Below are 16,875 nucleotides of genomic sequence, written 5' to 3'. Positions count from 1 at the left end.
ACTCTGAACTCTCCTGAGGCCCTAAGGAAATGTGCCAAGCCACTGAGCCCAGGCAGACGTGTCACTGAGCATTTCTTCCTTTCTCAGCTTTCAGCAATGGACACTTCACAGCTTGGCTGAGCCAAATGGACCTTCAATGAGCCATTTAAAAGATTCTCATGCATGCCAGTTCTCTCCTGTTTATTGATTTCCTGGTGGCAATAGGGAGGGAAACAGTCCTGGGCCTTAGGAAAATTGCTCAGGAAAACATTTTATTCATGGATCAATTAGTTGCTTTCATGGGCTTCATTGCCCTGGGGGCTCTGCCCATCCTCCAGCCACCTGGAGCTAGGAGAGGGGGGAGCAAAGGTGCTGTGGTGCCTTCTCTGTTAGTTATATGGCGAGTCATGCCCTCCCGAACACAAAGGTACAGAGACGTGTAACAGCATCTACAATACACACACGGTTCCATGGCCACTGCTCAGGCTTTAACTCTGTATGCATCACTACCCCGTCACCTGCATCCGGCCAGAGCCAGCCCCAGTCTCTCTTCTGCATTGCTAGAACCAGTGCCCTGAAACTGCTCCCTTGCCAGCCCTGGCTGCCTCTTGGTGTGGTGCCTGCACCGTCAACAGCAGCTCAGCTACTTTTGCTTTTGATCCAGACTCAGTTTCCCCCAGCTTAGAGCAGCAAAAGGGAAGTAAGGCAAATGAGGGGAAGTCAGTGACTGTCAGTAATCCAGGAGATACCCTTCTGCCAGCAGGGAGTTCGCAGCTGGCATGGCAGCCACTGCTCCGAACAAATACTGACTCAGACCATGACATAGCGTCGTCTGAGCATGGTCAGGAAAGATTCCTGACATGACAGACTCCCCCCTACTGCTGAAACTATGGCCAGCAAAAGGTCAGGCCACTGGGCCCAGGAATCCAGGTCAGTTATTTCTTCTCCCCTTCTCTGTCTGACCCTCGTGTTGTCCTCAATAGCATATGCTGCACCTCGACTCCTAGCTGCGGGAGCTCCCCTCTAGCTCCCCTCCCGCACGCTTTGACCCAGTGTTGACCCCATTAGGTCACTTAGTTACTGTTTATAATGTGCTAAATATTCTTCTTTATAAGCGTTGTCCCTATTTATTTTTCAGCAGGGGTCTCTATTGTCTCTGGGTCACTTTGAAGGAAGCTCTATATGGGTTTTCTGTGCCTGGGAAGACAGGCTCCTTTCTTCTTACCTGGACCCCTGTACATAGCATATCATTAGACCCAGCATGCCCTATTCTAAGTCCTCAGCTCCCTAGCATTGTACCGCACACGCTAGGCTGTGATCTTCCCTTGTCAGCAGCCCAGGGCCCCAGGCTACTTGAAACAGCCTACTTGGGCTTCTCCCAAAAGAAATCAGGAGGCCAGTTTTGTGGCCTGTGGTCAATTGCTGGCTCCTTTCCTATGGTAAAATCCTCCATCTCTTTGCTCTCAGCCTCAGGCACTGGGGCTTCTAGGTTCCTAAGCTTCTGACCAGCGAAGTGTCACCATGTCCCCTCCCTTCCCACTGCTCTGCCCCCACTTGCATCTGAAGCAGGGAATTCGCTACCTGTGAGTCTCTAGTACTCTTCATAAGACAATCCCTCTGGCCTCCCCCATTTCCCTATGGGATGTAGGGGTCTCTTCTTTCTGAACTCTCATTGGCGTTACTCCGGGTGGTCCTCCCAAGCTATGACAAGACAGGGAATATCCCTGGCTCTGAGATAGATGTTCAGTCTGTGTGAGAGGGGTGGAGCATTCTCTGAGCATGGGAGTGTAAACCTAGTTCAAAAGCATTCAGAGGTTAAACCTGGTGCCAGAATGATTGTGTCAGAAGCAGACACAGCACCAGTGGGGAAATAATTCATAGAGATTAGGAGGAGATGGAGGAGACCTCCGTTCTGGAGTGAGACTAATCCAGCAACTCTATTGCCTTCCCTAATGCTGGTCCCACATGCTGGCCTTGATGCATACTGGCTCCCCAGGCTCTAGCCCTTTCAATACCCCTTGCTGCTTCCATTGTCGATCACTTTCACCCCCCTTTTCTCAGGCATCATTTATGGAGTAGCTGGCACCTCGGGAGGTAGAGAAGCCGTTCTTCTTGAGTTGTGAGACGAGGGCTAGAGTAGATGTGTTCTCGGATTTGGGCATTTTGATTGCAGCCCGACGCAGCCTTCCCCTGTATTTATCCCCAGCCAGGAAGTACAGGATGGGGTCTATGCAGCTGTTGATGCTGGCCAGAGGCCGTGTGATCTTGTAGGTGAAGTTGACGATGTTGAGGGTCCTGCAGTTGGCTTGGAAGAGCCGGGCAGTATAGTACAATGTCCGTGTGATGTGGAAGGGTAGGAAGCAAATGGCGAAGACTGTGATTACAATGATGATAATCTTGATAGAGCGTTTCTTGTAGAAGGGGATGTTCTGGTTGGAGCTGGGTAGGCTGGGTTTCCAAAGCCTCTTCGCCATCAGGCTGTAGCACACAACGATCACCAGAAAGGGGATGCCAAAGAGGAGGGTCATGATTGAGGAGCTGTAGTGCACATAGTGGTCAAACTCTTCGGGCTTGGTGGTGTCGTGGCAAAGGGTGTCGTTGCCCCTGGAGCTGGTGGTGACAAAGATCAGGTTGGGTATGAGGCAGATGGTGACAATGAACCACACACCCACACAGATGAGGCGGGCATGCTTGGTCTTCACCCACCCGAGCGACTGGATGGGGTGGCAGATCCCCATGTAGCGGTGCACGCTGATGCAGGTGAGGAAGAGTATGCTACAGTACAGATTGGCATAGAAGAGGAAGCGCACAATCTTGCAGAGTCCCTCCCCAAAGGGCCAGTTGTTGCGGTCAGCATAGTAATAGACCAGCGTGGGGAGGGAAAGCACGTACAGGGTGTCTGAGAGGGCCAGATTGAACATGTAGGTGGTGGTGGCATTCCAGGGCCTCATCTTGCAGATGAACATCCACAAGGCCCAGGAATTGAGCAGCAGCCCCACCACAGAGACAAACCCATAGGACACAGGCAGCAGAATGAACTTAAACTCCTCATTGAAGACGCAATTCTCCTCTCCATCGCTGGTGGTATTTGCTGTCAGCTGGAAAGTGGGTGTTGGAGTCAACAGAGCAACTGGGAATGTCCTCACCAAAGTGGCCATTGCCTGAAGCCAATCTCTGAAAAAGCAACAATAATAAAAACATCCATTAATCACTGACCTCAACGGGTGTCAGATATGAAGAATCTAGGGGGCCAGATCTTCCTCTCCCAGGCATTCCTGCTGCTTAGATGATTATTTGTGGGGTTTTTCCAATGCCTCCCACCTTTGGGCCTTTACCCCTTTCTAAGTCCCCTGAATGACACAAAGCACGTATGAGACCCTACGAGTATACGTCAGAAGAAAAGCCTGTTTCTCCCGCCCCCCCAAACTCTAGCAGCTACTCAGATAATCCCACTGTTTTCCTAACAATGAGATCTTTGTGAGCCTTAGCAGCCCCACACTCAATGCCAGCACAGCCTCTCAAAAACAGATTCAGACTAATTAGCATGTCCTCAACGATGCTGCAAATCCCAGAGGGGTGATTTACAAAGGAAAGAGTGCAGGGTCACTGGAGAGGAAAGAGTCTCGCCTGGAGACACATTCTGCTCTGGAGAAATCCCTGAAGAGCTGCTAAAGGGGCCTCTTGGAAGAACACTGTCCATCAGCATTGAGAGGGGCCTCAGGTCCCCCCAAATTGGAGGCAGTCCCAGTTTCAGAACACTGATCTCTAAGCCACACAGAGAAGAGTCATTACAAAGTGGAGTCCCATCCCAGTGCAGCTGTGAGCTCAGAATCCAGGTGGGATATGTCCCAGGTTGCACATCAACAGGAGGGGCCCAGGAGTTGTGTGTGTCTGGCAAATGAATCCCCAGGGCAGGGAAAGAGTCATAAAATGGCTCCACTTGCATCTCAGAATATCTACAGCCCAGAGTCCTGATTCTCCCCTGCAGGAGATGAGTAACTTGCATCCAGTAGCTTCATCCCATGCGGGAGTCGGGCCTCAGAAGGTTCTGAGCACCTCAGCAGCCCCCAGAATCTCCCTAAAGATTTTGAAATTAGCTCATTTCCCTGCCTGGCATTTTCAGAAAGGCAGCAGCCCGTCACCCAAGGCACCAGCTGCAATGAGGGACCACAGGCAGAAATCAGGAGGAGGCAACTGACAAAACTCACCAAAAGCTCCCAGTGTCACAGAAGACAAAAATGCAGCTGACTGAAGCAAAGCAGCTGCTCCAGGCAGGCACTGGATGACGTGGGCACACTTGCTTTATCACCATGCCCCAGTGCCCGTTCCACTATGAAGCCAACACTTGTGTAGCACCATTAACAAAAGGCCAAAGTCACATCAAGGGCAAGGACAAAAGGCATAAACTGGTGAATGGTGTGCTCAGTGACAGGGCCCCCTCCAAGAATAAAGGGTATCTACAGTATTTGGCCTCTCAAACCCAGAGCAGGAGTTCAGGGTAAGCGGTGCCCAGCAGGCCCCAGTGCTCTCAGGATTGCTACTCAGTCTGCACCACATCCCATCACCAACCCTGGATCTACAGACACCGGCTGGTAATCCCCCTCACAGTGGATTGTCCTGCTAGCAGCAACCTGAAGAAATCGGCTCTGAAGCTCTGTTGTGAGGGGCAAGCTTCCTGATAGAATGTGGGGATGGAGAAAGTATATACTTTGGCTGTAAAGGGCACTAACTTAGATCTGTCTGTTGCACCAGTGTCTGGTTGGCTGGTCATTCCCACCACCATTTCCAGCATCAGAGGATTAAATGGATTAAAAAATGGTTACATGATAATCTCACAAAATAGCTGTAAACAGGGAATAGTCATCCAACATGGGTGTTCCTAGCAGGGGCCCGCAGAGCTCTGTTCTTGGCCCTAATGCTCTTAAATAGCTTAATCAATAATCCGGAAGAAAAGCTAAAACTACTACTGGTAAAATTTCAGACAACACAAAAATTGGTAAAAAACGATGGGGACAGACCAGTTGTACAGGCTAACCTGGATCGCTTGGTAAGGTGCGATCATTTGCATAATATGCATTTTAATACAGCCAGTTGCAAGTCATACTAGCATCAAAGAATGTAGGTCACATTAAATGATGGGACACAGTATTCTAGAATGCAGTGACACTGACAAGGACTGAAGGGTCATGGTAGGTACCCCATTTGACATGAGCTCCCAGTGCAATGCTGTAACAAAGAGGGCAAATATGACTATAGACATATACACAAGGGCATACAAGTAGGAGTAGGGAGCTGGTATTACCTCTGTACAGGGCAGTTGTGAGACCACTACTGCAATAGTGTGTTCAGTTCTGCTGTCCACTTTTAAAAAGGAATGTTGAAAAATGGTAATGACTGGAGGTCTGGAAAACATGCCTTACAGTGAAAGCATTAAGAAGCTCAATCTATCAAGTTAACCAAAAGAAGGTTGAGAGGTGACTTGATCGCAGCCTATTACAGGGGTGAGCAAACTTTTTGGCCTGAGGGCCACATCTGGGTATGGAAATTGTATGGCAGGCCATCAATGCTCATGAAATTGGGGGTTAGTGTGTGGGAGGGGGTGAGGGCTCCGGCAGGTGGGTGCAGGCTCTGGGGTGGGGCCAGAAAATGAGGAGTTCAGGGTGTGGGAGGGGGCTCTGTGCTGGTGCAGGGGGGAGGGGGAGGGCTCTGGTTGAGGGTGCAGGCTCTGGGGTGGGACTGGGAATGAGGGATTTAGGGTGCAGGAGGGTGCTCTGGGATGGGTTCGGAGGGCGAGAGGGGGATCAGGGCTGGGGCAGGAGCTTGGGACATGGGAGGAGGTCAGGGGTGCAGGCTTGAGGCGGTGCTTGCCTCAAGCAGCTCCCAGAAGCAGCGGCATGTCCCCCCTCCAGCTCCTATGCTCTGCGCGCTGCCCCATTTGCAGGTGCCACCACTGCAGCTCCCATTGGCTGTGGTTCCCACTCCCGGCTGCCCCTACACCTAGGAGCCGGAGCCGGAGCCGGAGGGGAGATGTGCCACTGGTTCCAGAAGCCTCACAGAAAGCCCCTGACCCCGCTCCCCAGCTGAAGCCCCAGAGTGGGGCACGCCTACGGCCCTGCTCCCCAGTGGGACCTCGAGGGCCAGATTAAAAGGCCTGATGGCCCGGAAGCGGCCTGGGGGCCATAGTTTGCCCACCCTGGTCTATTCGTATCTACATGGGGGAAAGATTTCCGATAGCAGCTCTTTAATCTAGCAGAAAAAGGCATAATGCAATCCAAAGGTTGGAAGGTGAAGCTAGACACAGTCAAATTAGAAATAAGGTGCGTATTTTTTACAATGAGGTTAATTAACCACCGGAACACTATCCTTATGGTTGTGGTCGATTCTCCATCACTTGAAGTCTTTAAATCAAGACTGGATCATTTTCTAACAGACATGCTATAGTTATGTGCTTGATACAGAGTTTATTGGGTGCTGTTCTCTGGCCTGTGTTATACTGGGGAGGGGGTCAGACTAGATGGTTTTAATAGTACTTTCTGGGCTTAAAATCCATGACTCAATGAAATTGCTACATTCTTCTCATCAAGGGCATGATGCCCAGAGAAGCTGCATGTGGCTCACAACTGTACACATGTTCAGAAGAAGACAAGGTGATAGTGCATGGTAGTGAGGATGCTGGTTTACAATGGTGCAGGGCAGAAGCCGGCAGACCTCTGTTTATTGTGTTATATCAACCTCCCGTCCTGTTTGTCTCTTTCATCTACCTGTTGTATCCTAGACATGTAGATTGTGAGCTCTCTGTGGCAAGGACTATCTTCCTCATTACTTGACTGTACAGTGCCTAGTACAACAGGGCCCTGATCCTTGACTGTGGTTCCTGGACCTACGGTAATAATAATCCTGCAGGTGGACTGGGATGCAGGTGAGACTGAGGTGCAAAGGGAGCATACAAGGCTGCTGTGTAGGATTTCCACCTGCAGGACATCCAACACTAGTGTCAATCATATCCCTTGATTGCAGTATTTACTTGTGTTCCAGATGGAACTGGATCTTCAAGCCCAAACTAAACACTCTCTGCAATTTCCCTCCAGCTACCAAAGGTGCAGATTGCTGCACAGGTTTATTACAGAGCTAAATTATATTAGTCCGTATCCTTGGAGAGCAAACGCCTTGAGTTCAGAGGGCAGGCAGGCCCTATCAAATATTAACAAATGGAGCTCAGCCAGTTCCACTGTAAACAGATGAGAAAAATGGGAAAGTAGGAAAGTCTAGCAACCTTCACCAAAGCTGCTGTTACCAGATGCAGGACACTTCTGCAAGCTGTGACGTGGCTTTCCTGTGAGGAATGCTGCAGGATTGTAGCATTGCCTTTGGTTATAATGACTTCCTTAAGAAACAACCACGGGAAATCCAGACACTACAGGAAATGTTGCTGGGGATTTAGGAGCTGGCCCTTGTCCCTCTGAGTCAGTGCTAAATCAATGCCCCACTGTGATGCCAGGTGACTGTGCTGTGGGAGGCATGATATTCCAGAGGAGATGAAATGCTGAACCTCCTGACCACCTGTGATACTTTTCACAAGAATGTCAGGTTCTCAGCCCCCTAAGCTGACTAGTTTATGTAACCTTATGCCTCCCTAAAATTCCTCTGCAGTTTCTATTGGATCCAGGATTCTTTTTTCTCCGCTCTCCTAGAGCGCCGTAGAATATTGACGTTAATCGGCAATCAATGTGATATGCATGATATAAATGCCCAGTGATCGATCAGATATCTACAGGTTCATAAATCAATAGTGCTCTATTGAAGTCAATAGAAATATGCCAGTTTACACCAGTTGAGAATCTGGCCATGGAAACAGCTGCCATGTCCCACTCCAGGGCTCTGTCCATCAATTTCTTTTTGAATATGCACAAGGTAGAGGCTTCCTGTGAGTGTTTACTGGCTAGAAGATCCCTCTGGGTCAGGTGAAGTTTGATTTATTTTGAAGTGGTGCCTACTTCAACCAGGCATTTGGTCTGGCCAGTGTGTCCCTGGGAAGCATTAAACACTTTCTCTCCTAACTGAAGGAGAGTGTAGATCTGACTTGCTGCCCAGACAGAAGCTGCTCTATTGAACAGTCCTATACAGAAAGAAAGGAAGAATAAAATGGGGTGAATGGAACGGTAGGGACAAGCCTGTGTCCACTCAGCTGCTAAGGAGTGGTTGGAGTTTTCTTTCTAGTAGTCCCCAAGGGGAAACCATGGGATTCTCCCAGGTAGTCTCTGGACTCACACATGCAGCCAGACATATGTTGAAGCCTATCTTTGGTCTAGGTCTGGATATTGGAGATGTCACCATCATACACTTCCTCATCTGATCACACCTCATCTAGGCAGAGACCAGAGCCATTCCACAATGGTAATGAACAACCAAAGTTGGTCCACTGCTGAAGACTGGTGAACTCCCTAGGTTTTCAACTCGCCCTAGGAGAAAAGCCATGCTACCACAAGGCCAAAGCACCAATGAGTTAGTACAGTACAATCACATGTTGTCCACTACCATTGGCACCCAACCCATCCAATTACTCCACCCCCCACTGACCAAGAAGACACCAGGGTTGAGAGATGAACGACAGCACTTGAGGTACACAGGCAGAAAGTTCAAACCCCAGAGATGCAAAAAACTTTCTGAATCCCTCAGCCAGCAGCACAAACAACACTTCCAGGACTAGGCCACTGCAGTAACAGAGTTAAAATGAGCCTTTTACTCATCAACAATAAATGCAGCAGAATCAGGGCCATCAGAGCTATTCCATACAGTGAACCAGCTAATCAACCCCGACTGCATAGCCCAGACTCCAGAGCCAAGCATCGACCATAGTGAAGAGCTGTCAGCACGCTTCACTGATAAGATCAGCCAAATACCTATGGAGCTAACTGGGACAGAAAATTCCTCCCCAATATGATTTGTATTACCTGCCCCATGGCCCATGACTGAGTCTGGCTCAACCACACAAGTCAAAGCTCAAAAAGCCCTGAAACATATTAGAGCCACAACCTGTGAAACAGATCTGTGCTGCTTTTGCTGGTACAAGCCAAAGAATAACAAGTCTGCCTACTCCTAATGGAAACAGTCAGTGCCCCCTCAGAGATGCACACCTACCAAACTCCTTGGAAAATGCAGTAGTTCACCCAGTCATCAACTATAGCCAACACTTGACCCTGAAGATCTCTCCAGCTACCATCCAGTCTTCAACCTTCCATACCTGGGCAAAATAATGGAGAAAATAGTTCCAACATATGACATCAGCCAACCCATTGGATATCTCAGAATCAGGGTTCAGCTCAAGGCACAGCACAAGCTTAGTAACACTAGTAGTAACTAGTAACACTAAAAGACAATCGTCTCATGGCCAAGGACATAGGTCAGATCTCCATACTCACTGTGCTGGACCTCTCTGAAGCCTTGGATACAGTGGACCACAAGGCGCTACTAACACACCTATGTGACATAACTGGAGTAGTCAGTTCAGCATTACAGTAACTCCAATCATTCCTCTCCGGCAGACCCAGAGTGGTGATGGGTAGTGGCTCCTCCTCTCCAAAGGCCTCACTTGGTGGGACCTGTTGGATCCACACTATCCCTGCTTCTCTTCACTACTTACATGAGACCACTGGGAGAGAGAGACAGACCTCATGGGTTCAGCTGCCAACAGTATGCCAAGGACACAACTGTTTATCTCATCCTCAATTGATGCAACCACTGCCACTACTAAAGTGTCAGAATGCCTACAAGAAATAAGCTCTTGGATGATGAGCAGCTGATTCAAGCTAAACCTGAGCAAAACCAAAAGGATGCTAGTTGGAAACAGGAAACACTTTGAAGAGCTGGCCAAGATGTTGTCTCCACCTTTCATTGAAGGCATGCAGCCCCATTGGTCAGAGTGGTACAAAACCTCAGGGTCTTGTTTGATTCCTTGCTAAGCTTGGATAAACAGGCAGTATCAGTTTCCAAAAATGCCTTATTTCACCTTCAGATGGTTAGGAAACTTAGGCCATTCCCCCCGGACAAGGACCTGTCCATATTAATCGATGCATTTGTCACCTCCAGACTGGGTTATAGTAGATCATTGTATCTGAAACTGAATGTCAAGATGATGCACAGGCTCCAACTGATACAGAATGTGGATGCCCACTTTCTCCATGGCATAGGCTGCCATGAGCACATCAGGCCTGTGCTCAAGTCCCTCCACCTGCTCCAAGACCAGTTTAAGGTCTTGGTCCTAATTTTCAAAGAAATTAATGGATCGGCTACATCGGGAACTGAATTTTGAACAGTGAATCATCATGAAAGCTGGTCTCCTCTGGGGCAATAAAAATCTCAAAGCCCTGGGCGAAGCTCATGGGGGCTGGGGACAATGCATGGAACAGTCTTCCAGAAGTGATCAAGCAAATCCAGAGCCTGATATCTTGAGGAACCACTGGAAGGTCTTCCTCTTTGAGAAAGCCTTTCCACTCTACGTGGCGCTCACAATATGAACACACCCATCTATTCTCAAACCCTTACCCACTACTATCACCCCCAAAAAAACAACCCCACACTCTATCCTAAAGAGTTTTGATTCTGAAAAGGGAGGAATGTGAGAGACTTTTTGAAGTCCACTAAGGACTTTGCTATTGTAGTTCATAGAATTATAGAATATCAGGGTTGGAAGGGACCTTAGGAGGTCATCTAGTCCAACCCCCTACTCAAAGCAAGGACCATTCCCCAACTAAATCATCCCAGCCAGGGCTTTGTCAAGCCTGACCTTAAAAACCTCTAAGGAAGAATTTTATTGTTGATTGTATGTGGATGCCACTATAAAAATAGTGATAAATAGTAGATAAATAGGAACTACTCACTATTCCTTTAGCCCTGGAGGCTGCAGAGAGCCTGAGATGGGAGAAGCCACTGTCAGATTCTGAACCGACACATCTTTCTGTGCCAGGGTCTCTCCTTAGTGGACATAACCTGGCAGTAAAGTGTCATGACAGCTGGGAGATAGGGAACATTCCACAGCTCCTTATCTCAGAAGATGGAATGATTAACCAATGGAAACCCTGTAAACTCTGCAATTCACCATTGACAGCAACATTATCTCACTGGTGACAGTGCCTTAAGGTGTTTAGGATTCCACAGAGTGAGGAAGTGGATGTGTCCTCTTTACAAAACTGCACAGGAAACTCCCCAACTCTGCACAATGAGCCCAGTTTCAGGACTGAAGGAATGCGTCACTGAGAATACCAGGCATGAAATTGCACTGGATGGTTTGTGGAATCTGCCATATAGAGTAGAATAACACAAAGCTCCCCTGGGGTGATAGAGCTCAGCAAACCTAAGTTCAGGGCAAAGTGTATTTGGTGATGGGACCTCAGCTGTGGAACACATCTTCTATGAGTGGCTCAGACTGAGCCTGTTCAGATCTCTGGGCAAAAACCATCTCTTCACTGAGGTCTCCCCTAGGAATGGCATCTCTCTAAGAGAAGAACATTTCCAGGAATGGGGAGAGGCAAAGAGCTGCATCATGCAAATGTTAGTTGTTTGACATTTGAATGCTGTGGTGACGGGCCTTATGAATACTGGAGATAGATGCCATCTGCTGAAGGGGATGGAGCAGGGCCAGAGCTGAGAGGAAGGTAGGGAAGACATATTTGGAATCCCTCTGCTCTGGAGCAAGTTCCTCCTTCAAAAAGTGTTATCAATAATGGCAGAACAAGGCTCCCAAAAGCTCATCTTCTCCTCATGGGGCAGAAGGGTGTGAGACAGTGACACCCAATAGGACACATGCCTGCTGCCAGCTCACAGAGAGGGATCCCGGCTTCTCTCCGTGCCCTGCCCAGGTCATCATCAAGGGACACTCCCCTGCCTCCCCACCCTCACCTCCCTGCTGATGTCCTTCCCTCAGCCCTGCCCCTCCCAGCAATCACTCCTATCAGGTTTGTGCTATCCTGGGGCCAGAGCTCTATATTTTCTCTCACTGTTGACACTGGCTGTGAAACTGACTGGGGAAGTGAGAAGATGCACCCTCCAGATGGGATGCAGGAAAATGTTCTCAGGCCAGAGGCAGCTCAGAGCAGCTCAGAACAAGAACAGGATTCTGCACCCAGCCGAGGGGACCCTCAGTAGTCATTGTCCAGGATCCCTCCCAGTCCCAACTGGTCAGTCTAAAGTGCTCCCAATTTCAGGTGTCCTTGATAGGGCACTGAGGATTCATAGGTTATAAAGCCAGAATGGACTATTATGATCATCTAGTCTGCCTTCCTGCATAACACAGGCTATAGAACTGCCCTGAATTAATTCCTGTTTGAACTAGAACAAATCTTTTAGAAAAACATCCTATCTTGATTTATAAATGTCCACTGATGGAAAATCCACCACAACCCTGGATAAATAGTTCCAATGCTCAATTACCTTCACTGTTAACAAACTGCATCCTATTTCTAGTCTGAATTTCTCTCGCTTCAACTTCCAGCCCTTGGATCTTGTTGCACCTTTGTCTGCTAGATTGAAGAGCCCTCTATTATCAAACTCCTGTCCCCATGTATGCAGAGATATTGGAGCCAAGTCAGTCCCAGGATATTAGAGAAACAAGGTCCGTGAGGTAATGTCTTTTACTGGACTAGTTTCTGTTGGTGAGAGAGACAAGTTATTGAGCTTACATAGAACTCTTCTTGAGGGCTCCTGAAGAAGACCTCTGTGTCAGCTCAAAAACTTGTCTCTCTTACCAACAGAAGTTGGCCTAATAAAAGATATTATCTTTCCCCATGTACGTACTTATAGACTGCTCAAGTCACCCCTGAACCTTCTGTTTGTTGAGCTAAACAGCTTGAGCACTGGGAGTCTGTTATAATCATTCCCATGGCTGAACCTTCTCCAGTTTATTAACATCCTTCTTGAACTGAGCACACCAGAACTGAACTCAGTATTCCAGCGGTGGTGCCACACACAGAGGTGATAATAACACCCCTACTTCTCCTTGAGGTTTCTCTTTATGCATTCAGTGATCACATTAGCTCTATTGACCATGGTGTCACACTTGGAGCTTATGTTCAGTTGATTATCCACCAGTACCCCAAGTCCTTTTCAGAGTCACTGCTACGCAAGATAGCATCTCCCATCCTGTAAGTATGACCTGCATGCTTTTTTCCTAGATGTAGGACTTTACATGTATAAAACCATATTGTTTGCTTGCACCCTGCTTATCAAGTGATCCAGATGACCTGCCCTGTTCATTATGTTTTCAGTCAGTTCATTGATAAAAATAGTAAATAGCATAGGGCCAAGAACTGATCCTTGCAGGACCCACTAGAAACACACCCATGCACTCATGATTCCCCATTTACAATTACATTTTAAGACCTGTCAGTTAACCAGTTTTTAATGTGTTTAATATGTGCCTTGTTGATTTTGTGCGATACCATCTCAAATGCCTTACTGAAATGTGTCTGTTACCTCACCGCTATTACGTTTATCAATCAAACTTGTAACCTCATCCAAAAAAAAAAATCAAGCACCAGGGGGTGAGGGGGGAAGGGTTCAGGTCCCATACACTGCACAGAATGTGATCCCCAGAAACTTCTTCACTGTGGCTTACTGCATCTGAATGTGTCAGTGCTCCTGGCCCTGACACATGAGGAATGCCTACACTGGAGCTGGAGGTGTAATTTCCAGCTCAGGGAGACATACCCACGCTAGCTTTGATCAAGATAGCACCCTAAAAATAGCAATGTAGCTATGGCTACATAGTCAGCAGGATGATAGCCAATGGAAGGTGCAGCATTGCCAGGTTCTGGAAGGAGATGGGCCCCATCTGTCTAGGAGAAGGGCAGAGCCTATAGAGGGGGAGGGGATGTAAGGGGTAGAACAGTGATGACCACCCAAAAAGATGTATGATCAGTGTCAGACAATGCAGCATGGACTCCCTCTCATAAGCAGCTCCTTTGTTCCCACCTATGGTTCTAGCCCACATGCAATGTGGGCAGCACTGAGATGCTGTTCGTGAAGCACCAGCCCCTGCAACGGCCATGCATGCAAATCTACAGTGACCAAGAAACAGTGAGCGCCACAGCTGGTGGGGGCACTAGGGGATCTCCCACTGCCCACACCAAATGCTTCCTGCTGCCAAGTTTTAAATCAAGACTGAATGTTTCTCTTAAAGATCTGCTCTGGGAATTATTTTGGGGATGTTCTGTGACTTGCGCAATACAGGAGGTCAGACTAGATGATCACAGTGGACTCTTTTGGCCTTGGAGTCTATGAAACTCCCTTCACCTGCTCTCATTGCTGGAAAAGGATACTGAACCATGTGACTTTATTCCAGGTGCCTCCTAGTTTGTATATTTACCCAGGCTGTTTAAAAGTGTCAATAAAATGAATGAGACTGTCAGTAAAGAGCCCAGATTTTTCTTTAGCAGCTCAAAGCTCCTGTCTCCTTCCTTTCAGGAGCAAATGATATAATACTCTGTTCTATCTGTGTGACGCACCCTTTCTTGGCAGGAAATTGCAAGGGTGTGTGTCCTAAGCCATCACTCAGAGGGCTGGAGTGCAGATTGCACTGCATACAGGGATGGGCATTTGGGGGCTGCTGACAGACAGACAAGCATCTCAGTGATTTAGCAGCTGAGGCACAAAACAGGGGTCATCCTGTGACCTGGGTAAGGAGGGGCGCACCTTCATCCTCTTCCACACTCCTCTAGGAAATTGCAAAACATGAGAGGAAGTAATGTAAAACTTCCTGTGAAAGGCCCCTTGTCTATAATCACTATGCCACAGTTTTGTCACAAGGGGAGCATGACCCAATTTCTCTCTTTGAGCCTTCCCTTCACAGCAGCAGCAAGAACAGGCACAGTGGAGCCAGGTCCCCAAGGACCATTCCCTGAAGCTAAAGACACAGCCCAACACCTCAACACTGCCACACACGTCACAAGCAGCCTGCTCCTCCCCACAGTGACCCAGTTTCTCAGCCAGGCCAGATGGGAGGTGAGGGCACTTCCCTTTTCTCTGTCAGCAGAAAGATGCCAAGAGCCAGTGTTCCCACCCAACAGACCCTCATGCAATGGGATGCATGGGGACTGTGCCCTTCACACTCCTTTGGGGAGTCAGGAGGTAACCTGTGTAGTCTTTCAAAGCTAGTGGAGATCAGTGCAAGGAGCAAGTCAACCTTACCCCACATTGGCCATGTGGGGTGAGGAAGAAGGTGAGGAGGTGGCCATGTTGAGTTGAGGAGTGGGAGGCCATGTTAGAAGAGGCAAAGAAGGCAGCCATGTTGTGGTGAGGAGGAAGAGGTGGTGATGGAGGGAGCGAGGAGGGAGCCACGCTGGGACATGAGCTGGGGCTCTGCCTGGTGACACCACACGTTGCTTTCGGTGAGTCAGTCAGCTGTTTCTATTTAACACCCACAAAACCCAGACCCCATCCCTAGAGAAGCTTGGGGCCAGCTCCCCTTCAGGGGCAGTAATAGTATCAGTGTGGCTTGCCTGCTGAGGTTAGGCCAAACCCTGCATGCCTGGACGTGGGCCAATAAGGCTGGGAGGGGATAGCTCAAGACCCCATGCTGGGGATGGTTCGATTACCAGTGTTTGGACTGTGGTGGTGCCAGAGGCTGTCATCAGGGATCAAGGCCTCGCTGTGTTAGGTGCTGTGAACACAGATAACCTCAAAGAGCTTACAGTCTGTGTCTGAGCACTTGTTGTGTGGGCCTTGGAGTGAAATTTGTTCCCCCTCAAAGTAGTTGTCTCCCCGGTCCTGGCCCCTGCCCCTTTGATTTCCACAGGTGATTTTGTTTTGCTGGTTGCTGGTTCTGGAGTGAACCCCACTCTCCAGGGCAGAACCCTCCCCCACTTAGGGTTTATTTGCCTTTCTGAGCCTCTGGCATTCATAGGGGTTAGTTTTGTGGCAGGGAGACAATTCATCCCACACCCCAAACGCCACAGATTGGCATAGGGCTCCAGTACAGTTAGAGGATCTGGGTTTTCTCTCTCCTCCTCCTTCGTGCAGATTAGGGTGACCAGACAGCAAGTGTCAAAAATCAGGATGCGGGTAGGAGGTAATAGGAGCCTATATAAGAAAAGACCAAAATATCGGGACTGTCCCTATAAAATCGGGACAGCTGGTCACCCTAGTGTAGGTTCTTGCAGTACCTCTCTGTGGCCCTTTGGGTCAACCTGGCCATGTTGCCACAGCTCCCTGCAGGAACTCCACAGTCTCCCCATATGCCCAGCCTCACCTGCTCTCTTTGGTTTCAGAGTCAGTTCCTCAGGTGATGTGTGTCCCTGTGTGGGCTGGGCTCCAGCTTGATCCCATCCCTGGTCAGCCGGTGCTGCCGTTTCTCCCGGTCACCGTATAGCTCTTGCTTTCCCTGGGCACTTGCAGAGTTTCAGGCTTGCTCTCTGAGCATCGTGCGAAGGAGAGGGAGGGCCTGGAGTGGGGAGAGGCGGGGTCAGAAGCCAGAGGCTGTCAGTGCCAACTCCCTCCTTCCATTCAGCTCACCAGCTCAATGTGCACTTCTGAGAACACCCCGTCTTCAAGCCTGCCCATCCGAGGGGCACAGTCCCAGCCAGAATCCCTGATCTGCAGCCTCATTGATCCCTGCTTATTCATTCCCTTTGCCCTTCCTCTGCCGCATTTCAGACACTCTCTTCGCTGCCTCTTGGATTGCCCAAAAAACTTTCCAGTCCTTTGTAGATTCACTACACTGACACTCCCACTGACTAGACTAGAGGGGGGATATAGGAGCTGGGAAGCTGCAGTGGGAATGGGTGCCCTGACTCAGCTGCCTGCTTGAAAAGAAATTGCACTGCAATGGAGGGCAGTGAGAAACTTGCCTGGGGGTGGGGACGGCGTGGAAGTCACTGGCATTCTGATCACCCATCACAGGTAGGT

The 16,875-nt window shown here is 49.0% G+C and overlaps 1 protein-coding gene across 1 annotated transcript; it reads right to left on the bottom strand.

Moving 5' to 3' along the window:
• Nucleotides 1–1,567: 1,567 nt before the first annotated feature.
• P2RY4 (pyrimidinergic receptor P2Y4) lies at nucleotides 1,568–16,354 on the bottom strand. Its single transcript, XM_077826666.1, has 2 exons — nucleotides 16,220–16,354; nucleotides 1,568–3,153 (listed from the first exon to the last, which is right to left on the bottom strand). Exon 2 carries the CDS (start codon nucleotides 3,135–3,137, stop codon nucleotides 2,037–2,039), a length of 1,101 nt encoding a protein of 366 aa, XP_077682792.1. The 5' UTR covers nucleotides 3,138–3,153; nucleotides 16,220–16,354; the 3' UTR covers nucleotides 1,568–2,036.
• Between the last annotated feature and the right edge of the window lie 521 nt (nucleotides 16,355–16,875).

Source organism: Eretmochelys imbricata, chromosome 9 (genome assembly GCF_965152235.1).
Source record: "Eretmochelys imbricata isolate rEreImb1 chromosome 9, rEreImb1.hap1, whole genome shotgun sequence".
In the NCBI taxonomy this organism is placed as follows: domain Eukaryota; kingdom Metazoa; phylum Chordata; order Testudines; family Cheloniidae; genus Eretmochelys; species Eretmochelys imbricata.
Note: the sequence above shows the minus strand (reverse complement) of the source record. Positions and strands in the feature narration are given on the sequence as shown.